The sequence below is a fragment of the Stegostoma tigrinum genome, chromosome 1 (assembly GCF_030684315.1).
Source record: "Stegostoma tigrinum isolate sSteTig4 chromosome 1, sSteTig4.hap1, whole genome shotgun sequence".
Taxonomy (NCBI): Eukaryota; Metazoa; Chordata; class Chondrichthyes; order Orectolobiformes; family Stegostomatidae; genus Stegostoma; species Stegostoma tigrinum.
In genome coordinates this window covers 167,999,735-168,025,190 of record NC_081354.1, presented here as the reverse complement: position 1 = coordinate 168,025,190, position 25,456 = coordinate 167,999,735, and the positions used below count along the sequence as shown (strand labels likewise).

The 25,456-nt window shown below is 44.4% G+C and overlaps 1 protein-coding gene across 19 annotated transcripts in view; it reads left to right on the top strand.

Annotated features, from left to right (window-relative positions):
- st3gal5 (ST3 beta-galactoside alpha-2,3-sialyltransferase 5) overlaps positions 1–25,456 on the top strand; it is a 94,552-nt gene that overhangs the window by 18,760 nt on the left and 50,336 nt on the right. For 7 of the 19 annotated variants that reach the window (XM_059650074.1, XM_059650113.1, XM_059650102.1 and 4 more), the window contains 2 exons: positions 2,164–2,321; positions 15,174–15,278. The exons of 3 other annotated variants lie outside the window; for them this stretch is intronic. In XM_059650074.1, coding sequence (XP_059506057.1) covers positions 2,248–2,321; positions 15,174–15,278 — 179 coding nt within the window. In that variant the 5' untranslated portion in view covers positions 2,164–2,247. Of the gene's footprint in view, positions 1–2,163; positions 2,322–3,660; positions 3,805–4,824; positions 4,924–15,173; positions 15,279–25,456 lie in introns of those variants that run through there. 9 more of the 19 variants (XM_059650147.1, XM_059650128.1, XM_059650149.1 and 6 more) reach the window with 6 other exon arrangements.

The window sequence follows — 25,456 nt, the reverse complement described above, 5'->3', positions numbered from 1 at the left end:
ACAAAGTGATCTTGATCAAACAGGTCAATGGGCTGTAAAATGGCAGATGGAGTCTTAGTTGGTTAAATGAAATTTAATGTATTTGGCTATTGAGAGATTAAAAAAGGACTGACTTGCAGAAAATTTAAACAAAGGAGGGAATGTTCCAAAACAAAGCTTAAAATTTTGGATGCATTTCCACAACAGCAATCTGCTCCTCTATTCTCTTATGGTAAAAGGATTCTCTCCTTTTGGGATGTACTTATCTACCCAGTACAATTTCAGCGCATCAAAGTTTATAAGCAACAAGCACAGGAACCGACTTACTAAACAGACACTTGGACTGACTGCTTGTAGGAGCACTACTTCAAAACAGCTGACAAACAAAAATAAAATGCAAAAATCTTATGGATAGAACCTATCAATACTGATACAAGACATGGTAGAAAAATAAAGCAATGGAGTGAGTTTGGTAGTTTCTGATATCAAGAGAAACGAGTTGGTTTTGAGTCTCATTTACTCTGTTTGTTTGAAAATTAATTGGGCCGGAGGATGATAGCTTTTGTACTGTTGACAAACGAGGGCGATAAATGAGTGGAACAGATAACGAACGTGCTGAAATCAAATTAAAGGAGTGATCTCCATGCATAAAATCATTTTAATAGCTGTGGATAGTCATAATTGGATTGGCTTTGCTGAGAGTGAACCCACAATCAAAACACAGGCAGTGGAGTTTGAAATGGAAGACAGGGCTTAAGTTCTAAAATTGTTGATCTCAAATGTTGAATTCTGAAGGCTGTAAAGTGTTTAGGGAGAAAATGGGGTGCTGTCCCTCCAGATTGCACTGGTCTTCTGTGGAACTCTGCAGCAGGCCAAGGATGGAAATGTTGGCATGGGAATAAGCGGGTGTTTTGAAACAACAAGCAACTGGAAGCAGTGCTAGGAATTACAGCAGTGGTCTAGGGTGTCCTGGAAGGAACGATCTCTGCGAAATGTTATTAATATAGGGAAGGTGGAGATGTGGTTAGTGGAGGCATCTAGCTGGAGGTTGTAAAAATGGCAGAAGACAGTCCTATGATTGCAGACACTGACAGGATGGGAAAGTGAGGATTAGGGGAATCCTATTATTGTGACATATGGTGAAGAGCGAGGGAAGCTGTCAAACAGGGAGTGGGGGTGCTGCTGTTTTATGGCTGTTTCGAAACAACAGTGCAGATATAAGCAGCTAGTCCAAGTGTATGTTAGTTTGGCAGGTCCTGTACTTGTTGCTTATAAACTTTAATGCACTGAAATTGCACTGTGTAGATACATTAAACCCCAAAAGAGAGAATCCTTTCCCCATAGGAGAATAGAGAAGCATATTGCTATTGTAGAAATGTCTAAAATTTTAGTTTTCTTTTGGAACATTCCTTCCCTGGCTTAGATTTTGTGCAAGTCAGTCTTTTTTAAATTTCTGAATAGCCAAGACTACGTGATTCTGACACTTCTTCATCGGTTAAAATTATGTATGGATTTTAAATGAGTTAAAGATAAACCCTTTTTGTGTGGAAGAGAAATGAAAACAGTTGGTGCTAAGGATAGGGCACACACTAAAATATCTACATTTTTTTGGCCCGGTTAAATCTAATTTTTTTTCAAACAACATTTCACAATGTAATTTTGACAACCAAACTGAAATAATTATAGCGTAGCTATCTATTTGAATAAATTGTTTACCTTGTGCCAGTGCGCTACTATAGGTCTGCAAATCTTTGAAGAATCTATTCCAATTTTTCTTGCAGCTGTTTTGAGAAAGCAGCTCATCACCCCCACCTTGAGGGCAATTAGGGATTGTCAAGAAGTGCTGGCCTAGCTAGGGAAGTCTAAATCGCTTGTGTAGTTTTTTTTCTTTTTGATAAAGAAGTTACTGTTTCCACTAAGCTGTTAGAGTATTATAGATCTAACCACTCATTGTGCACAAAGAGAGAACCCTTTTAGGATAGGAGAATAGTGAAACATGTTGCTGTCCTGGAATAATGCCCGAAAGAGTTGTTTCCCCTCTTATTTTCCTTACTGACAGAATCGTGTTAGTTACAGTTCAGAAGGAGATCACTCAGCCCATCATATCATCTGTACCAATTTTCCAACTAAGCAATTCATTGTGTGCCATTCATTCTCCTCTCCATAACTGTGATCCCTTTTCAGACAACAACAGCCTTCTGAATTGTTTTGAGTTGAACCTGCCTTAACCACAGCCTGTGAGAGTGCATTCCAGACGCTGACCGTTTGATGTCTGAAATTTGTTTTTCTTGTTACTTTTGTGGAGGACCTTGCAGAAATATTTACATCATCTACAACTACAGGTGAGATGCTTGATAGCTGGAGGGTGGCTAAGTTGTGACTAAGAAGGGTTGTAAGGAGAAACCAGAGAATTAATAGACTAGACCTGAGTCTGACCTCAGTTGTGGGCAAGTTGTTGGTGATTCTAAAGGATAGGATTTATAAACATTTAGGGATAATGGGTATAGTTTTGTGTGATGGAAAATTCTGTCCCACAAACTTGAATGAGTTTTGTTTTTGAAAAGTTACCACAAAGATTGAGGGTGAGCAGTAGACGTTTACTTGGATGGACTTCAGTAAAGGCTTTGACAAGTTTCTGCATGGTAGACTAGTTAAAGTTGCTTCACGTGGGATTCAGGATGAGCTTGCCAATTTAATACATAATTGGCTTAACAGCAGGAGTCAGTGGCGGTGGAAGGCTGCTTTTCTGACTGGATGCTTGTCACCAGCGTTTACCACAGGTATCAGTTCTGAGTCCTCTTCTGTCATTTATACAGTTGATTTGGATGAGCATGTGATGCACGGTCAGTAAGTTTGTCGATGACACTAAACTTGGTGGCACAGATGTGAAGAATGTCTTCTAAGTTTACAAAGGGATCTTGATCAAATGGGTCAATGGGTTGAAAAATGGCAGATGGAGTTGTATTTGGATAAATGAGAGGTATTATAATTTGGTACAGCAAATGGGCAGAGTTTATACATTTGATGGTAAGGCCTTGGTTAGTGTAGAGGGACCCAGGGGTTCAGGTACATAATCTTTAAAGTTTGCATCACACACAGACAGTAGTTCTGTGTCCAGTTCTGGCCTCTTTGTTATAGGAAGTGTATTTTTGGAGCGTTCAGAGGAGATTAACCACGATGTTGCCAGGTATGGGACGTAAAGATAGGCCAGGACACTTTTTTTTACTAGAACGTAGGAGGAGGTTGAGAGGTAGCCTTGAGGTTTATAACATCATGAGGGGTACACATAGGGTTAATGGTGAGACATCTTTTCCCTAAGATGGGGGATTTCAAGACTAGGGGGTACATTTTTAAATTCCTCTTCCTCTTCCTCTTCCTCTTCCTCTTCAAATTTTTCCGCAGAGGGTGGTTCATGTGTGGATTTGAATAAGTATGAGAGTAGGAAAGCTTTGGAGGGATATGGGGTAGGAGCATGCAGGTGGGGACTAGTTTAGTTTGGGATTATGTTTGGTATGGACTGAAGGGTCTGTTTCTGTACTGACTGTGTGTATAATGTGGCTCTTAATCCTGCTAATATTGAGAACAGTTTTTCCCAATCTAACTGTTTCCAGATACTAATTCCCTCTCTTTTTTTCCCTCTCTCTCTTTCTCTCCCTTCTCTCAATCTGTTCTTCTCCAAAGTGAATGGCGTCAAGTTCTCTGAACTGCCCATGTTATTGGTTCCAAAAATGAAGAATTTTATTCATGTGAATCTTTGCTTTGCACCCTTGCTGATGCCTACATGCCCTTCCTAAAGTGGTGCTGGAGATGGGTACAGTACTCCAGGTGAGGCTGAACCAGTATTTTATACAAGTTTAACATATCTTCCTTGTTTTCAAGGAACAAAGAACAGTACAGGAGCAGGCCCTTTGGCCTACCAAGACTATGGCAACATATGATGCTTTTCTAAACTTAAAAACCTTTTGCCTCTGTGGTTCGTATTCCTTCTATTGCCTGACAGCCCATATATCTGTGAAAATGCCTCTTAAGCATTGCTATTATGCCTGCTGCCTTCACCACCACCTCTGGCAGAGCATTCTTAAAGACTTGGCTATCACATCTTTTTGAACTTACCCCCTTTTTTGCCATAAACTATGCCCCCTTGTAATTCATATTTCTAATTCTGTTATGCTCCTCAGAATTCTGTTCGTTTCAGTAAGGTCTCCTCATTTTCCTATATGTTCCAATGAATACCGTACTGATCTATTCAACCTCTCCTTATCAGAAAGCCACTTCATACCTGGTATCAGCCTAATGATGAATCTTCTCTGGGTTGATCCGATGTCAGCATATCTTCCCTTAGATAAGGGTCCAAACTTTTACAATACTCTGGCTGTGGTCCAATTGGTGCCGAAGGTAATTTTAGGAAAACCACTTACTTTTATACGCATTCCATTTGAAATAAAGGCCAACATCATTTGCCTTTCTGATTACCTGCTGAACTTGAATACTTTTTTTTGGGACTCAGATAAGAATTCCCAAACTTTCTTTGGCTATTCCACAATTGAATGGTATTCACTCCTCTCTCTTTCCTGCCAAAGTGCATAAACTAACAGTTCATCAACTAACAGTTCATCACGTTATAGCTCATCTTCCAAATTTTTTCCCATTCACTTAGCCTGTCTATAACTCTCAATATTCTGTCACTCTGACTACTTGTCTTCTCACCAATTTCTGAATCATCTGCAAACTTGGTTATAGTAAATTTTCATCTTCCTCATCTAAATCACTTAATATATTGTAAATAATTGTTGTCTCAGACCTGATCCCTGTGACATACTACTAGTGTTTCTTTTTTTTTTGTAGAGGAGATGACACAAATGGTTGATGTCTACGTCGACTTTAGCAAAGTTTTTGACAAGATCCCTCATGGCAGCGTAGAACAAAAAGTACATAGTATCAGAGGTGAGCTTGCAAGATGGATACAGAACTGGCTTAGTCGTAGGAGACAGAAGATAGCAGTGGAAGGATGCTTTTTGGTGTAGAGGGTTGTGCTGAATGGTGTTCTACAGGGATCAGTACTGGCACCGCTGCTGTTTGTGATCTACATAAATAATTTGGAGGAAAATGTAGCTGGTCTAGTTAAGTTTGCAGACAATACAAAGATTGGTGAAGTTGCAGTTAGTGAGGAGAATTGTCAGAGGACGCAGCAGGATTATAGATCAAATGGAGACATGGGTGAAAAATGTGGCAGATGGTGTTTAATGTGGACAAATGTGAGGTGATGCACTTTGGAAGGTGAAATACAGGTGGAAATTATGCAGTGGATGGCAGAACCCTTAGGAGTTTTGGTGTGCAAATCCGCAGATCACTGAATGCAGCAGCACAGGTAGATAAGGTAGTAAAAAAAGACCTATAGTGCACACTCCCTCATTGATAGGAGCATTAAGCATAAGGATAGACAAGTTGTGCTGCAGCTTTGCAGAACTTTAGTTGGGCCAAACTTGGAATATTGTGTACAGTTCTGGTGACCACACTACCAGAAGGATGTAGATGCTTTGGAGAGGGTAGAGATAAGGTTTACCAGGATGTTGCCTAGTATGGGGGATTTTAGCTATGAAGACAGGTTTGATAGACTGATTTTGTTTTCCCTAAATCACAGGAGGTTGGAGGGACGACCTGGTAGAAGTTTATAAGATTGTGAATGGCATGGATAGAATAGAAAGTACGAAGCTTCTCCCAGGGCGGAGAAGTCATCCCTTGGGGACATGAGTTCAAGGTGCAGGGTTGGGAGGGGAGGAGTTTAAAAGAGATGTAAGGCAGGTTTTTCATATAAAGGATGGTAGGTGCCTTGAATGTGCTGCTAGAGGAGGTGGTGGAAGCAGACACAATAGCAGCATTCAAGAAGCACCTAGACGAATACATGAATAGGAAGGGAATAGAGGGATATGGATCCCGTAAGTGAAGACGGTTTTAATATGGAAGGGCAAAATGTGTTGGCGCAGGCTTGAATGGCTGAAGGCCCTGTCCCTGTTTTGTTTTGTTATGGATTGTAATCTTGTAAATGCCCCTTTCATACCAACTCTGTCGTCTTGTTAGCCACTACTTTATCGATGCTAATATATTGCCATCAGCGCCGTGGGTCTTGTTAGGCAGCCTAATGTTTGGGCAATAAAATGTGAGGCTGGATGAACACAGCAGGCCAAGCAGCATCTCAGGAGCACAAAAGCTGACGTTTCAGGCCTAGAGCCTTCATCAGAGAGGGGGATGGGGAGACGGAACTGGAATAAATAGGGAGAGAGGGGGAGGCAGACCGAAGATGGAGAATAAAGAAGATAGGTAGGGAGGGGATAGGTCAGTCCAGGGAAGACGGACAGGTCAAGGAGGTGGGATGAGGTTAGTAGGTAGATGGAGGTGCGGCTTGGGGTGGGAGGGAGGGATGGGTGAGAGGAAGAACCGGTTAGGGAGGCAGAGACAGGTTGGACTGGTTTTGGGATGCAGTGGGTGGGGGGGAAGAGCTGGGCTGGTTGTGTGGTGCAGTGGGGGGAGGGGATGAACTGGGCTGGTTTAGGGATGCGGTGGGGGAAGGGGAGATTTTGAAACTGGTGAAGTCCACATTGATATCATTGGGCTGCAGGGTTCCCAGGCGGAATATGAGTTGCTGTTCCTGCAACCTTCGGGTGGCATCATTGTGGCACTGCAGGAGGCCCATGATGGACATGTCATCTAAAGAATGGGGGTGGGGGGAGTGGAAGTGGCTTGCGACTGGGAGGTGCAGTTGTTTGTTGCGAACTGAGCGGAGGTGTTCTGCAAAGCGGTCCCCAAGCCTTCGCTTGGTTTCCCCAATGTAGAGGAAGCCGCACCAGGTACAGTGGATGCCGTATACCACGTTGGCAGACGTGCAGGTGAACCTCTGCTTGATGTGGAATGTCATCTTGGGGCCTGGGATAGGGGTGAGGGAGGAGGGGTGGGGGCAAGTGTAGCATTTCCTGCGGTTGCAGGGGAAGGTGCCGTGTGTGGTGGGGTTGGAGGGCAGTGTGGAGCGAACAAGGGAGTCACGGAGAGAGTGGTCTCTCCGGAAAGCAGACGGGGTGGGTTTGGAAAAACGTCTTGGGTGGTGGGGTCGGATTGTAGATGGCGGAAGTGTCGGAGAATGATGCGTTGTATCCGGAGGTTGGTGGGGTGGTGTGTGAGAACGAGGGGGATCCTCTTTGGGCGGTTGTGGCGGGGGCGGGGTGCACATCCCTCACACCCCTGCCACCCACAAGAGGATCCCTGCGCCTCCCAAATCCCGAGTCTGTCCCTGCCCCTCCCCCACCATGCACCCGCCGCCATTGACCATGAGGACACAGCCGGAGACCCCACCGATGACGTCACATCCGCCTCCGCCGGCCACACCACTTTCGGAACTGCTGCTGCGGTCGCCACCTCCACTTCAGGTTACTACACCTCACACACCACCCTCACCGCAGCTGCTGCCGCCCACCCCGATACTCCCACAGCCGACGCCGACGGGACCCCGCCCACGGCCGACGACCTCATCGCTCCGCCCACAACCTCCACAGCCAGCAACCCCAGAGGAGACAGCCACACTGGACCCTGCCGCATCTTCAGCATTCCCCCCAGACCTCCCACTGACTGAGGACGAACGGTCAGTCCTTAGTAAGGGGCTCACCTTTGTCTCCCTACAACCACGCATCAACGAATACCAGTCACGATTGGACATAGAGCAGTTTTTCCGCCGTCTTCGCCTCCATGCCTACTACTTCAACCAGGAGCCTCACCCTCCCTCCACTGACCCCTTCACCCGCTTCCAACACAAGTCCTCCTCCTGGATACCACCCCCAGGCCTCCTATCCTCCCTCGACCTCTTCATCTCCAACTGCTGTCGAGACATTAACCGCCTCAACCTCTCCACCCCTCTCACCCATTCCAACCTCTCCCCTGCAGAACAGGCAGCCCTCTGCTCCAACCCCAACCTCACCATCAAACCCGCAGACAAGGGTGGCGCAGTGGTAGTATGGCGCACTGACCTCTACATCGCCGAGGCCAGACGCCAACTTTCCGACACCACCTCCTACCGCCCCCTCGATCATGACCCCACACCCGAGCACCAAACCATCATCTCCAACACCATTCATGACCTCATCACCTCAGGGGACCTCCCACCCACAGCCTCCAATCTCATTGTTCCCCAACCCCCCACGGCCCGTTTTTATCCCCTTCCCAAAATCCACAAACCTGCCTGCCCTGGTCGACCCATTGTCTCAGCCTGCTCCTGCCCCACCGAACTCATCTCCACCTATCTGGACTCCATTTTCTCCCCTTTGGTCCAGGAACTCCCCACCTACGTCCGTGACACCACCCACGCCCTCCACCTCCTCCAGGACTTCCAATTCCCTGGCCCCCAACACCTCATCTTCACCTTGGACGTCCAGTCCCTATACACCTGCATTCCGCATGCAGATGGCCTCAAGGCCCTCCGCTGCTTCCTGTCCCGCAGGCCCAACCAGTCCCCCTCCACCGACACCCTTATCCGCCTAGCCAAACTTGTCCTCCCCCTCAACAACTTCTCTTTTGACTCCTCCCACTTCCTACAGACTAAGGGGGTGGCCATGGGCACCCGCATGGGTCCCAGCTATGCCTGCCTCTTTGTAGGTTACGTGGAACAGTCCCTCTTCCGCACCTACACAGGCCCCAAACCCCACCTCTTCCTCCGGTACAGTGACTGTATCGGCGCCGCCTCTTGCTCCCCAGAGGAGCTCGAACAGTTCATCCACTTCACCAACACCTTCCACCCCAACCTTCAGTTCACCTGTGCCATCTCCAGCACATCCCTCACCTTCCTGGACCTTTGTTTCCATCTCAGGCAACCAGCTTGTAACTGATGTCCATTTCAAGCCCGCCGACTCGCACAGCTACCTAGAATACACCTCCTCCCACCCACCCTCCTGCAAAAATTCCATCCCCTATTCCCAATTCCTCCGCCTCCGCCGCATCTGCTCCCACGATAAGACGTTCCACTCCTGCACGTCCCAGATGTCCAAGTTCTTCAAGGACCACAACCGCCCCCCCAGTGATCGAGAATGCCCTTGACCGCGTCTCCCGTATTTCCCGCAACACATCCCTCACACCCCGCCCCCGCCACAACCACCCAAGGAGGATTCCCCTCGTTCTCACACAGCACCCCACCAACCTCCGGATACAACGCATCATTCTCCGACACTTCCGCCATCTACAATCCGACTCCACCGCTCAAGACATTTTTCCATCCCCACCCCTGTCTGCTTTCCGGAGAGACCACTCTCTCTGTGACTCCCTTGTTCGCTCCACACTGCCCTCCAACCCCACCACACCCGGCACCTTCCCCTGCAACCGCAGGAAATGCTACACTTGCCCCCACCCCTCCTCCCTCACCCCTATCCCAGGCCCCAAGATGACATTCCACATTAAGCAGAGGTTCACCTGCACATCTGCCAATGTGGTATACTGCATCCACTGTACCCGGTGTGGCATCCTCTACATTGGGGAAACCAAGCGGAGGCTTGGGGACCACTTTGCAGAACACCTCCGCTCAGTTCGCAACAAACAACTGCACCTCCCAGTCGCAAACCACTTCCACTCCCCCTCCCATTCTTTTAGATGACATGTCCATCATGGGCCTCCTGCAGTGCCACAATGATGCCACCCGAAGGTTGCAGGAACAGCAACTCATATTCCGCCTAGGAACCCTGCAGCCTAATGATATCAATGTGGACTTCACCAGTTTCAAAATCTCCCCTTCCCCCACCGCATCCCTAAACCAGCCCAATTCGTCCCCTCCCCCCCCCCCCCCACTGCACCACACAACCAGCCCAGCTCTTTCCCCCCCACCCACTGCATCCCAAAACCAGTCCAACCTGCCTCTGCCTCCCTAACCTGTTCTTCCTCTCACCCATCCCTTCCTCCCACCCCAAGCCACACCCCCATCTACCTACTAACCTCACCCCACCTCCTTGACCTGTCCGTCTTCCCTGGACTGACCAATCCCCTCCCTACCTCCCCACCTGTACTCTCTCCACCTATCTTCTTTTCTCTCCATCTTCGGTCCGCCTCCCCCTCTCTCCCTATTTATTCCAGAACCCTCACCGCATCCCCCTCGCTGATGAAGGGTCTCGGCCCGAAACGTCAGCTTTTGTGCTCCTGAGATGCTGCTTGGCCTGCTGTGTTCATCCAGCCTCACATTTTATTATCTTGGATTCTCCAGCCTCTGCAGTTCCCATTATCTCTAATGTTTGGGCATCTTAGCAAATGCTGCCTGAAATTCCAGATTTTGTATCCATTTTGTTTTCTTCTTTTATCCTGCTTTTAGCTCAGAATTTTACTAAGTTTGACAGGCCTAATTTCTTCATGAAGCTATGCTGAGTCTTCAATCATTTATTTCTAAATATTGTGATGTAACATCCTTTTATGATTAAAACTCATGCTTTCCCCAGTAACAATGTTAAGCTAACTGGCATACATTTGTTACCTGTTTGTTTCCTTTATTGAAAACAAAAATATTACACTAACAACGGGATCTTAATCAGCTGGGCCAAAGAATGGCAGTTGGAGTTTAATTTGGATAAACGAGAAGTGTTGCCTTTTGGTAAGGCAGATCAAGGCAGAATTTAACCAGTTGCTAGTAGGGTCTTGGAGTGTTGCAGAGCCAAGACCTTGGGGTGCAGATTCAAAGTTCGTTGAAGGTGAAATCACAAGCATACTGGGCAGTGAAGAAGGCATTGGTACGCTTGTCTTTGTTGGTTAGAGCATTGAGTATAGGAGTTGAGGTTATGTTGTAGCTGTACAGGACCAGTTTTTGGAATACTGCATTTAATTCTGGTCTTCCTGCTATAGGAAGGATGTTTTTACACTTGTTAGAGTGCAGACAAGATTTACAAGGATGTTGCTGAGATTGGAGGGTTTGAGCTCAGGAGATGTTTAGTAGGTGTGGACTATTTTCCCTGGAGTGTCAGAAGCTGAGGGGTGACTTTTATAGATATTTATCCATGTCCGTCACTGGGCTCCCTCTGAAAATAATCTCAACTATTCACCCTATAAAATCCTAACGGACATGGAAATAGTCCATGCGTACTAAACTAGAGATTTAAGGTGAGAATGAAAAGATATAAAAGGCACCAAACTGGGCATCTTTTTTGTGCAGCAGGTGATTGTGTGTATGGAGTGAGCTGCTGGAGAAAGTAGTAGAATCTGGTAAAATTAAAACATTTTAAAAGGCACCTGGATGGGTACATGAATAGAAAGGGTTTAGAGGGACATGGGCCAAGTGATGACAAATGGGACTGATTTACGTGGGATGTCTGGTTGGCATGGAAGAGTTGGACTGAAGTGTTTGTTTCCATGCTGTACAGCTCTGTGACAGTTTTCTTGGATTACTGGGACTTTTCTAGAATGTAAGGATTCCTGAAAGATTACTAACAGTGCATCAAGTCCCTCATGAATTTTCGTCAGTAGCTTTCTCTTGTATTCTAATTTTGCCTGAATAAACATTCACAGAAACAAGTCAAATATTTTTTTTTTTCCAATCTTCTGACCTGTCACCTCACTTTGCACAGTTATGTTTTTAGTTTGATGCTATCTTTAACATTTCTAATTAATTACTGGATGGTGAATCTGCCCTTAGAATTTTTCTCATTCATTGAAACGAACCAATTCTATATGTTCTGAAATTATTCCTTTAAATATCTACCATTGCTTTGTGTTGCAATTTGCATTTGACCATTCATTTAATGCAATTTGCAAATTTATTTTGGCCAGCTTTTGCTTTCATGCTCTTTCTAATTGCCTTTATTTAAATGGAAAATTGTCTCTGATTCCTTTTTGTGAAACTATAAAAATCAGTTATATTATTGTCATCAAGGGTGCATCACTGGTTTCATGGTCACCATTCCAGACCCTGAATTCAAATTCCACCATCTGCCATGCCAGGACTTGAACCTTGATCCTCAGTGCATTAACTGAGTTTCTAAATTAATAGTCCAGCCACAATACCACTAGGCCATTGCCTCCCCCTTGTCTAGTATCCAAGCTAATTGCTACTTTTTTTTTACGTTCCCACTCATTCTAAGCGTTGTTTGAGGCAGGTTTTTCACACAAAGGAGTTGTTGATAGGAGGAGTGATGGATTTAAAAGGAAAAAGCACAATACCTTTAAGGAGAGAGAGAACTGTTTACAAATGTAGGTTAACAGGATGGAAAGTTAGCTGATCACCTGGTGAGTAAGAATAGAATCAAAATACAAACTGAAATAAATTGATGGAGCAGTGGGTGAGTGTGAGAGAGAGAGAGAGAATATTGAATCCGGTCACTCTTCAGAATGGTGTGGGTCTCCAAGATCAACGAGGAAGCCATGAATTAAAAACAAAAATAAGTTGGAAATCAGTGGTCAGGCAGCATCTATGGAGAGAGAGCAAGCTAAGATTGTGAATCTGGATGACTCTTCAGAGCTGATGTAAAGGGTGGAAGGGGCTGAATTTATGCAACAGTGGCAAGATGGAATGCTGGGGAAGAAAGGCAGCTGGACAGCCCAGATTAAGAGATCGGAATGTGAAAATGGCAGAACAGTGGTGTGTCTAACTACCAAACTGGAAAGGACAGCCTGTAACAATGGCATTGGAGGGTGAGGTGGTGGAAGCATTGTCTCAGAAGGCAACAAGTAAAGCCAAAAGAAAGAGAAGGAATGGGAGTGAGTTCATAGTTTAAAGGTGTTGAACTCATTATTAAATCCAGAAAGTTGTAAAGTACCCAGTCTGAAGATAAGATGCCGTTCTTCCAGTTTGTGCTGTGATTCACTGGTGTACTGCAGCAAGTTGAGGACAGACAGGTGGGTATATATGAGCAAGACACTATTAAAGTGATGACCGGTTACAGGAGGGTCGGGGTCACGCTTTCACATGGACTGGAGGTGTTCTGCGAAGTGGTCATGCAATCTGCGTTTGGTTTCTGCAACGTAGAGTAGGCCATGTTAGGTGCAATGAATACAATACACCAGATTGGAGGAGGTAAAGGTGAAATACTGCTTCATCTGGAAAGACTGTTTCCGCCTTGGATGGTGAGCAGGGAGAAGTTGAAGGAGCATGTATTGTACTTTCAGCAGTTACGTGGGAAGGCACGATATGTCCTAGAGGGAATGGTCCCTGCAGAACGCACGTAGGGAGTGAGGGCTAGATGTGTTCGGTAGTGATGTTCTGCTGGAGTTGTCTGATGTGGTGGAAGATGATCCTTTGAATGCAGAGGCTGGTGGGATGAAAAGTGAGGACAAAGGTTACCTGATCGCACTGTTGGGAGTGATAGGGAGGGGCTAGGGTGAAGGCACAGGTGATAGGTCAGATGTGGTTGAGGGCCCTGTCAACCACAGTGGATAGGAAACTACTCTTATGAAAGAAGGAAGCCATGTCAGCATTGGCATCATCCAAAAGATATGGTGTAGGTAAAGGAACTGGAAGAATGGGATAGAATCCTCACAGGACATAGGGTATGAAGAGCTATAGTGAAGGTAGCTATGGGAGTAGGTGGAGGTGGACAGGTTATTCCCCAAAATGAGACAGAGGGGTCAAGGAAAGGACATGAGGCCACTAGCTCAGCTGTGTGTAATCAGAATGGTACATTGGGGATGTCTCACATACACTTGAGGGCACCTTAGCTAGACTTTCAATATTAGTATGCTTCCAACTTCATGCTGTAATGATAAAATTCCTGCTGCAGCCACAGCACAGAGGAATACAATCCCTGGTTGAGGGAAATCTGCAGGTGTATAAATTGTGTTGCCCCTCATGCTACTGATAGTGAGGAAAGTGGATTTTGACCGTTGTAGTTGTGATTTCTTTGCCTATGCAGGTAACAAACTGGTCACTTCTGCAGATAATCCCACACCATAACTGGAAGAGGTCTGACAGAATATGATGTCTTTTACGCTAAGCTTTGTATGGCAGTAGTAAAACTATTAATGATTAGTATGATACTCAGAATTGCTGAGGCTTGCAAGCTCAACATTTCCAAAATGGTAAGATACACACTTAAAATGCAGCTGTTTTCTTTTCACTATTAGAGGTATTCTGTAGATATCAATTGGCTGATCTTATTGATTAACTTTAGCAATGTTTTTGAATCATGCCATTCTTTCAAGTAGAAAAGACACAGCAGTTATAGTAGCAGTTCACATTCTCATAAAATGAAGCTCCCTAGAAGTGTACTATGTTGTAGTTAAATATTTAACAGCAACATACAATTCCATAAACGTGAAACCTCTGGTTACCTGGTTATAGGAAGGATATTATCAAGCTGTAGAGAGTTCAGAAGAGATTTACCAGGATGTTGCTTGGTACAGAGGGTTTGAGTTATGAGGATAGGCAGGAACTTTTTTCACTGGGATCTGGGTTCAAATCCCGCAATGACAGCAGGTGCAATTTGAATTCAATAAATATCTGGAAGTAAGAGTCTAATGATGACCAGTTTTCAGAAAAACCCATCTGGTTCACTAATGTCCTTCATGGAAGGAAACTGTCATCCTTACCTGGTTTAGCCTACATGTGACTGCAGACCCACAACAATGTTGTTGACTCTTAACTACCGTCTGGGCAATTAGGGATGGGCAATAAATGCTGGCCTAGACAGGGACACCCTCATCCGGTGAAGGAATAAAGGGGGGAGGGGGGGAAAAGAACTGAAGTGGTGAATGCAGGTACAATTGCAACAGTTAAAATCGGGATGTGGGCCAGGAGCAGGCAAGTGGAACTGGTTTAGTTTGGGATTGTTTAGCATGGACTGGTTGGACTGAAGGGTCAGTTTCCGTGCTGTTTGACTATACATCCCTGTTGTTCACTTGGAAATTCCGCAGGTTATTTTTATTCTGATAAACTCCAGTATGTTTGCATGGATGTAGTAATACATGTTCCTTTTACTCTGGCAAGAAATATGACATAGAACATAGAACAGTACAGCACAGAACAGGCCCTTCAGCCCACAATGAAATAGCTGTAAATTGTTATGTAGATTGACTGACTACGTTAGTAGTTACTTTGGCTGTGACTGCAGATATTTAACCTTCTTGATACAAAGAGGAATATTGCCAAATTAGATTCTAGTTATTAAAATTTATTCCAGATTGCAGGATGAGAGGGGAAAAAAAAACACCAGTTCTTCTTTTGTCTCATTGTCAATTATTTGTTTTCTTTGCAGCTCTCCTTGTTTTGAAATTTTACTGGACCACACAGAAATTGGGACAGAACTGCTAGTGACTAGAAAAATGAGGAAAGCTAAACTTGTCTTCAAAGGAGCTCTAATGTAAGATGTGCATATTTGGCAATAAATTTACCACACTTCTGCTCACAACTCTAGTTTGAAATTACTTTGCAATGGTTTCAAAGATAATAGGAACTGGAGAATCTGAGATAACAAGGTATAGAGCTGGATAAACACAGCAGGCCCAGCAGCATCAGAGGAGCAGGAAGGCTGATGTTTCGGGCCTAGACCCTTCAGAAATTTTCTTGTGAAGGGCCTCAGCCTGAAACGTCAGCCTTCCTGTTCCTCTGTTTGGCCTGCTGTGTTCATCCAGCTCTACACCTTGTTATCTCAATTGCTTTGCAGTATTGATTTTGTGAGACAGCTAGCAAACATGAGTTTTCTTGTGAAAGACTACCTCTGCAGTCACACATCCCCTAACCCTAAATTCATGTGTTAGATTCCTGAATGAATTCATAAATGATTCTCTGTCTCAACACGCAAGTTTGAAATCTCTAGTTTAGAATAGACTAGTCTGTTGCTGAAATTATCACTAGGCAAGTCAGATTCCAGGCTGAATCAAGCTTGATGTACATCATATTTTGGTTTCAACAAGGTGGTTAGCTTATTGAAGCATAAGCAATCAAAGTTGCTGATTTGGTTTTAATAATAAGAGAAGGTTATTAAGCAAAAGAGATGAAAATAAAATAGAATTAATCAGATTATTTATGTAAAACACTTAAACATTTTTAAACCTGAGATAATCTACGCTCCTCCTAATTTTAAAAAAAGGCCCTTGCAGATCTCAAGACACTCCAGCATAGTACCTAAAAGCCCCACGATGATATAGTACTTGCACGAGAAAACAGTTTTTTTTTTCTAACATTTCAATAGACAGGCTGATTGTAACTTCAACTGCCAGTCTTGAAAATTAGACTTTTACTGGAGCCTTTATGCATCTCTGCTACAATATTCTCCTTCAAAATAACCTTTTTATAGGGTTTTATCTTTCTGGTCAGGACTGTGACGAAACTTCTTACTCTGAGGTAACTTATTTTGTTGACTTCAAACAACCACCATGCTTCGAGACAACAGTGCCTATCTCCCTATATAGTATCTGGTCCCAAAAATTAGTCAGAAACTTGCTATCAAACATATGGGAATCATGGCAGCAGTGCTGACCTCCAAGATGTGGTATTGTTGATTACAGGTGAGCTGGGCATTAACAGGAAGAAAGAACTTCAGTCGGTCGATTAGTTCAGTATTTAAAATTGTGTGGCACTCAACATATACAAACAGTCTTTGTTGTCCTAGGCAAAGTTAGCAGTGTTGACTTCAGCGGTGGACTGAACTCAGTGAAAAGTGGTGTGAATAGATGTGTAAAGCTGTGCTCCTGACAAGGGGAGAAACTAACAAGAAAGCTTACCTTTTTTTGGAGTAAGTCGTTTAATGATATCCTTCTGGTCTAGGACTAAAACCCTGAGTGGGTTAGTTTGAAATGGAGAATATACTTGCAGAATATCTTGGATTCTCCCTTATTTTGCCTACCAGTGTTTTCTCATGCTTGTCTTTGCTCTCCTAATTGTTTTCATGTTCTCACCCGCACTTTATATCCTCCTTCAGCCTCCTTGTTATTTTGTTCCCATTGTACCTGAATACGTGTCTCTATACCTCCAAGGTTCTCTGTGCTTTTTGCACTTATGTTCCCTTTACGGTGAAATGTGTTGGGCTTGTACTACCCCCCCATACCTTTTTATGAATGCTTTCAACTGTTCTGCTGTAGATTTACCCCAAATAGCTGTTTGTTTTAATACTGCATTATGCTGTAGGCCATCTTTCTCCTGCCATAACAAACTTAAAATGTATGATGTTGTGGTTACTATCACTAAATTATCCCTAACTGTGTCTCCTTGAACACCTATCCAGCCTTAGCATTACACTATCCCTTTTTGTAGGACCATCTACATGTTGACACACGAAGCTCTCCCATATGATTTCAAAAAATCTTCCCCCTTTAAACCCTTTGTACTATGATTATCCCAATTAATATCGGAGTAGTTGAAATCTTTTGTTATAACTCTCACCAGGCTGAGTCCACAGTTTAAAAAGGGAATAGATAACCACTAGGTAGGTTGTGCTGGAATCTCTGTGGCCGCTTCTTTGAAAATGAGATAATCTGCTTTGGATGCTGATGAGGGAATGGTCTATTGGGGAAACATCCACAGCTAAACTTGTGGCACCATAGTTGGCTCTGCTGCACAAAGAAAGCAAAAACTGTGGAAATGCAATATTCTAAAGGGAATAGACAGGTGTTTCTGTTGCCGCAAATGAGACTTCAAGATGATATGCTGTCTCCCAGGTGTTAAGGTTAGGAATGCTTTGGTATACAAGGTATCTTAGGGGGTAGGGTAAACAGCCAGTGGCTATGATACACATTGGTACCAAAGACATAGGTTGAAAAAGAAATGAGGTCCTAACAGTAGAATATAAGAAGTTAAGAAGCAAGCCGAAAAGTAAGGTCTTAAAGGTTATGATCTTGGGATTACCACCGGTGCCCCATTCTACTCAGTAGGAAAAGCAGGATATATTGGATGAATGTATGGCTAAAGAGAGGGGGTTTGAGGGGGTGGGTTTTAGATTCCTGGGCCACTGGGACTGGTTTTTGGGACAACATGGAATCAGTACAAACTGGATGGGTTACGCCTGTGCAAGATTGGGACCGATGCCAAGGGGGAGCATTTGTGAGTGGTGAGAGAGGATGTAAACTAAATTGTCAGTGGGATGGAATCAGGGGATTAGGAATCAAGGGAAAGAACAAAGAAAAGGGAATAAGAGAAGTGATAGGTAGAGGAAATGAAAGTCCGATTAATAAGAGGCCAAACAAAAAGACTTGGATGGTTCGTATACAAGTCAGAGGGCACCCATTCTTATCGTTTGGATGAAGGAGTCAAGGGCTACAGGGAGTGTGCAGGGAAGTGGAGTTGAAATGCCCATCAGCCATGATTTCAAATGGCGGAGTGGACTTGATGGGCCGAATGGCCTTACTTCCACTCCTATGTCTTATGGTCTTATGGTATGTGGAAGGGACTTACAATGAGAAATCTAGACTAGTAGCTTTGGGGATGAAAAGAGAAACTAGTGATCCAAATGAGTAGGTTGCATGACCACAAGAAAAATGATCTTGAACGTTACTGAGTTCTGAGGAAGGGTCACCAGACCTGAAAGGTCGATTCTGATTTCTCTTCTTGGATGCTGCCAGATCTACTGAGCTTTTCCAGCAACTTTTTTGTTTTTGTTTCCGAATGTCACTCAGCTTTTTTAACAGCTTAGTCCTGGGAAACCAGCTCAACTGAAATTTCTCATTCAGCAAAAATACTTTTTTAAAGGAATTAATTTTGAAACCAGCAAAAGTGGTAGGTGATAAAGATGGGATGCTTTGGGAATTAAGTGTTTGATTTTTGGATTGAATGATGCAGTGACGGTTAGATACTACTTTGATCCATTTTGTGTTGTAGTTGGCTGAAAGAAAATCCAGAAATGTTGTTCTGGTATCACAAAAAGAAAAACCAGTAGGCATTTTAATGATGCATGATTGTTCTTCGGGGCAATTCCTGTGAATTGACTCTATGGAAGTCAAAAGAATATTTCTGCTTGTGGAGAATCTTGAACTAGAGATCATAGTTTTAAAATATAATTGGGTTGCCCATTTAAGACCAATTAGGCAACTTTTTTTGAGGGTTGGGTGTCTTTGGAATTCCCTTCTTCAAAAGGCAATGGATGCAGAATTTTTGGTTATTTTTAATTCAGATAGCTTCTTGATTACCAAAGGACTGAGAAATTGTTGAGGATATGCAGGGATTAGAGATAATAAAATGTGAGGCTGGATGAACACAGCAGGCCCAGCAGCATCTCAGGAGCACAAAAGCTGACGTTTCGGGCCTAGACCCTTCTTCAGAGGGGGGGGTGGGGTGAGGGTTCTGGAATAAATAGGGAGAGAGGGGGAGGCGGACCGAAGATGGAGAGAAAAGAAGATAGGTGGAGAGGAGAGTATAGGTAGGGAGGGGATAGGTCAGTCCAGGGAAGACGGACAGGTCAAGGAGGTGGGATGAGGTTAGTAGGTAGATGGGGGTGCGGCTTGGGGTGGGAGGAAGGGATGGGTGAGAGGAAGAACAGGTTAGGGAGGCAGAGACAGGTTGGACTGGTTTTGGGATGCAGTGGGTGGAGGGGAAGAGCTGGGCTGGTTGTGTGGTGCAGTGGGGGGAGGGGACGAATTGGGCTGGTTTTGGGATACGGTGGGGGAAGGGGAGATTTTGAAGCTGGTGAAGTCCACATTGATACCATTGGGCTGCAGGGTTCCCAAGCAGAATATGAGTTGCTGTTCCTGCAACCTTCGGGTGGCATCATTGTGGCACTGCAGGAGGCCCATGATGGGCATGTCATCTAAAGAATGGGAGGGGGAGTGGAATTGGTTTGCGACTGGGAGGTGCAGTTGTTTATTGCGACCCAAGCGGAGGTGTTCTGCAAAGCGGTCCCCAAGCCTCCGCTTGGTTTCCCCAATGTAGAGGATTAGAGTTGAGTTTAAAGTCAGGTCAGCCATGATTTTACTGAGTACTGGATCAGGCTTGAAGCTAGATTGGTCTACCTTGATGTTTATCTGTAGATATTGCATGTAACAGTCAAAAGAAAGGAATTTAAGATCAGAAGTCAGGCTTCAGGAACTTTTTACATAGGCATGGGTGTTAAGCAGTATGAATTTGGAGTGACCGTAGATGCATGACATTGGTAACTTATTCATTCATGGGATGTGGGCCAGAATTTATGGACTGTTGCTAACTGCAGTCCCGGGAGTGTAGTGACAATTGATATTAAATCAGGATGGTGGTTGGAGAGAACTTGTTTGGTGGTATTCCCATATTTCTTGTCGTTACAGATGGCAGAGGTTTCAAATTTTACTCCATTCAGTATACCTTGCCTCTGACCTATTCATGCAGCTAACCTGCTCATTCTTCGCAAATTCAATCAAGTTGGTCCGACATGATCTCCTCCTGAACAAAACTTAATTAATCCCTGCCTCTCCAAGTGCAGTTCTGTCCTTGGAATTCCCAATAGTTTCTTGCCATGGAGGTTACACGTTGATAAAATATAGGAGCAGAATTAGGCTATTTGGCCCACTGAGTTCTGCTCTGCTATTCGATCATGGCGGATATGCTCCTCATCCCCATTTTCCTGCCTGTACCACTTCAGCACATTGCCATTAAAAGTCTGTGTAACTCCTCCTTAAATTTACTTAGTCCAGGAATCCACTGCTCTTTGGGGAGTGAATTGCACAGATTCATAGCCCTCTGTTAGAAGTAGTTTCTCCTCAATTGTTTTAAATTTGCTACCCGTCACCCTAAGACTATGACCTCTTGTCCTGGAATGCCTCAGAAGAGGAAGCATCCACTCCATGTCAATATCAGTGTCCATCTATAAGATGTTGAAAGGCATAGATAGAGTGGATACCCAGAGACTCTTTCCCAGGGCAGAAATGGCTATCATGAGGGGGCACAATTTTCAGGTGATTAGAGGAGGATGTAGGAGAGGTGTCAGAGGTAGGTCCTTTACACAGTAGTGGGTGTGTGAAACTGCTAGCAGTGGTAGTAGACTCAGATACATTTAGGACATTGAAGTGACTCTTGGATAGGCACATGGAGGATAGAAGGACACGTAGGTTAGTTTTGATCTGTAGTTTTGAGTAGGATGATAGGTCGGCACAACATTGCGGGCTGAAGGGCCTGTACGGTGCTGTGCTTTATCTCTATCTTTTTATCATCTTGAATACCTCAATTTGATCTCCCCTCATTCTTCTAAATTCCAGAGTGTGTAGGCTAAACTGTTCAATTTCTCTGGGATCAATTTAGTGAACCTCCTCTGAATTGCCCCCGATGCTACTACAATCTCCTCTAATAAAGGGACCAAAACTGTCCACAATTCTCTAGGTGTGGTCTCACCAATGCCTTCCTGGTGCCCTGTTCAGGGAACTAGCCATTCTGGAGTTTTTGTAGTCACAGAAACACCTGTTTGTTCCCTTATGATTGAATCCCCTATCACTATTCTTCCTCCCCTTTTTTACTGCAGCCATGGTGCCATAAACTTGGCTCCCAATGCTTTCCTGTGCACAGTCATCTCTCCCAACAGTATACAACATGTATGTAGTTTGGAGGATGGCTACAGGGAGTTCCTGTACTGCTACTGTGGCTGGTCGCCACATTTGCAAAAGGAGATTGTGCAGAGGAGGTTCACCAGGATGTTGCCTGGTATGGAGGATGCTCGCTATGAAGAGAGGTTGGGTAGATTAGGATTATTTACTTTAGAAAGATGGAGGCTGAGGAGGGGACCTGATTGAGGTTTATAAAAGCATGAGAGGTATAGACAGGGTGGATAGCAAGAAGCTTTTTCCCAGAGTGGGGTCTCATTTACTAGGGGTTACGATTTCAAGGTGAGAGGGGAAAGGTTTTTAAGGGAGATATCCGTGGGAAGTTCTTTACACAGAGGATGGTGGGTGCCTGGAACATGTCCACCTCTACCACCTCCGCTGGCAACACGATAGTGTCATTTAAGATGTATCTAGCTAGATACACAAATGGGCAGGGAGCAGAGGGATACAGATCCTTGGAAATTAGGCGACAGGTTTAGATAGAGGATCTGGATCAGCGCAGGCTTCGAGAGCCAAAGGGCATGTTTTTGTGCTGTAATTTTCTTTGTTCTTGTTCTACTTGCCTTTCCCTACTCTACATTGTAATTGCATGTACCCTTTCTATCTGTTCAGTCTTCACCTATGATATGACCACCTCACAGATGCTCCACAGTGAATTTACGCACAGCTCCATCTCTGAATGTGATTAGTCAGTAGCTGCAGACTGACACTTCCTGCTTGCATGGTCACCAGAAACAACTGAAGTTTTCTTGATATGCCAAATAGTACAGGAGGAGTTTAGTTTTTGAGAAGGTTTGGTAGCTCGGGTTGTGCAAGAGTTGGCAGTCTTGCTTGTTGAGCCAGTGTGTTTGATTTGCATGTTTTTTCACCCTGCTTGGTAACATCGTCAGTGCTCCTCTGGTGAAGAGCTGGTTTTCCATCCCATTTGTTATTTATATGCCTCTGTTTGTTAGGGTGGTTGGTGTTACTTCTGGTTTTGTTCTTCAGTGGTTCACATTGGGTCCAGTTCCCTAGCATGTCTCTTGTAGTCTTTGATTAGATTCCCTACAGTGTGGAAACAGGCCCTTCAGCCCAACAAGTCCACACCACCCCTTGAAGCATCCCACCCAGACCAATCCCCCTATAACCCACACACCCCTGAACACTACAGGCAATTTAGCTTGGCCAATCCACCTAGCCTGCACATCTTTGGATTGTGGGAGGAAACCAGAGCACCCGGAGGAAACCCACACAGGCACAGGGAGAATGTGCAAACTCCACACACGGTCGCCCGAGGCTGGAATCAAACCTGGGTCCCTGGTGCTGTGAGGCTGCAGTGCTAACCACTGAGCCACGGTGCTGCCCCTAAAAATTGACTTCCCCAGGCTGAGCACTAAAGTGACCATGAAAGAGGCTACCCTGAGACTTGAACTCCGATCCCAGCAATCAGAAACCAGCTTGCTCACCATTACGCCACGGCAACCAGAGCGAGTCTTGTGTTTGATAATCATGAAGGTGTCATCTACTATCGAACCCAGACTTTGGATTGGAGAGTGGGGAATGCTGTCCATTATAATCTTTCCATTGTCACTTCTGCTATCAGCTCTGATATTGAGGATCCCATTGGTGTTCCGTTGATTTGTTTAAACATATGGCCATTGAAGGTGAAGTAGGTTGTGAGGTACAGGTCCAGTAGTTTCGGGGTGATGTCCTTGATGGTGTTGGTGTTGCGGGGTATTTGCCTTCCTGAGTTGTCTTTGGCTAGGTTGATGTTAAAGGTTGTAAATAGTCCTGTTACATCAGAAGATACTATTATCTCGTCCTGTTCTATTCTAGTGACCTTGATGTTGGGGAATTCTTAGGAGTGGATGAAGTAAGGTGTGTTGTCAACTTAAGTATTTCAGTTTCCGTTGTAATTCTTTTTGACTAGTCTGTGGTGTTAAAATTGTTTGAGATAGCAGGACCTGCAAATGCAGGAGAGTGTGAGATAACAAGCTGTAGAGCTGGATGAACACAGCAGGCCAAGCAGTGTCAGAGGAGCAGGAAGGCTGACGTTTCGGGCCTAGACCCTTCTTCAGAGACCTCCTCGTTCCTCTGTTGCTTGGCCTGCTGTGTTCATCCAGCTCTACAGCTTGTTCTCTCTGTATGCTGGTGTGCCTGGTAGTGAGACAGTAGGTCTGGTTGGGGGGGTGGGGGGGGGGGGGGTGGTGGTGTGGTGTTGAATTGAAGCTGAGGTGCTGGGCCCTTGTTTCCAGGACTCAGTACGTTGTTTTGCTGTGTCTTGTCGCCAATGCCTTTATGTTCAGTTTCTACCCAATGATAGCTCCTAGAATGTTAATAGTGGGGGATTTGGTAATGGCAGCCCCGTTGAATTTCATGTTATGATTGGATCTCTTGTTGGAGACTGTTTTGACCTGATGTGAATATTAGTTGCTAGTTATCAACTCAAACCTGAATATTATGCAATCATCAGTGAATGTCCACACACTTCTCTTTACAATAAGACCATGAAATGTAGGAGCAGAAGTAGGCCATTTGGTCCCTTGTGTTTGTAATGCTATTTAATGAGATCATGGCTAATTTGATGAAGGGAAAGTCACTGAAGCAGCTGAAGGCATTTGGGCCAGCTCGTGAGTCTAAACTTCTGCTGCAATGACGTCCTGTTAATGACCTGACTGACCCCCAAAGACTGTACCAACTTCCTTTTTTGCTAGGTATGTCTGATTCCAACGTCAGATTGGAGATGTAGCTAGAGGCAATCTAACACAAACCATGTACATATACTGGCAGTAAAAACAGGGAATGTGCAAGAGGAGCCAGATAGACCACAGCAAAGATTCAGAGTAGAAACCTCTTCAACCAGAAACGAACAAGTTTTCCTTGTTGATTAACATGTGGACCAAGTCAAATAGTATCATTTGCCTGAAGCAAATTAAAAATATGCTGACACCTAACACTCATGGGAACAAGTGCAAACATTTGCAAAATCTTGAATATACACCTGAATTGTTCAAAGTTAACGATACAACCTACAATTGCCTTTTTCTTTCTCCAGTACATACAACGATAACAAGTCTGAATGGAAACCACTAACCTGCTGGATACAAGTGGGCTAGCAATAGTGAATCTACCGGTGTGTGTCAAGTTCAACATTGGCATATTGGTGACCCTTTGAATGATTAGGATCGTGGCAGAAGAGGCGAAATTTAACTGCATTGAGTCAGTCCATAGCAGATATATCTCAAGTTCTGACACAGGAAGGAACTTCAAAGGATCATGCTGGATTGCACCTCGGAAGGTTAGGACAACCTTGCCAGCGATCGTCTGTCCAAGTTCTCAAACACAGGGCAAACATCTCAATGAGCAAATGAAGATGGTCCATGAACAAACATGTCAATGTAAAACTACCTAGTCTGTACATCATTTAAAAAGTTAGAATTATTTATCCAATCTAGGGAGCCTGGTCACCTGTAGCTGCGTTCAGGGTGTGCAATGAGCCAATGTATCAACACATTAAGTCAAGAACAACTATCTCAAACCAGATGTTGTACAGAGTATTAAACCTTCATTTTTTTTTTGATTCCCTGTCTAAGTAGCTTTCCTAACTACCCTAATGTACACATTCACATTTTTGATGTGATTTTCCATTGGGAGAAAAACAACGGATATTGTGATATCATTTTGAGGGAGCATAATAATGAGCAAGTAACCAGGATACAAAATGCATGACTAGCAACTTTTTCAGTCAAACTTGCTGCTTGCATTGTAGATTGGTTAGTTATGTTTTCCTACATTAACATTTGCTGAGATACTGTAACAAACAGGGAGATGGTGGCATGTTCGTAATATCCCTGGACTTAAGGATGCAGAGACCTGGGGCCACAGGTTCAAAATCCAATATGGTAGCTGATGGAATTTAAATCCAATTGAAAGATCACCATCAATGATGGTGACCGTGACAATTGTAGGCGTACTTGGACAAATCGATAGGGGTACCTCAGGCGAACACCTAATCATTGTTTATTTCATGGACATGTGGAGAGAAGTTTTAATGTGCCAAAGCTTG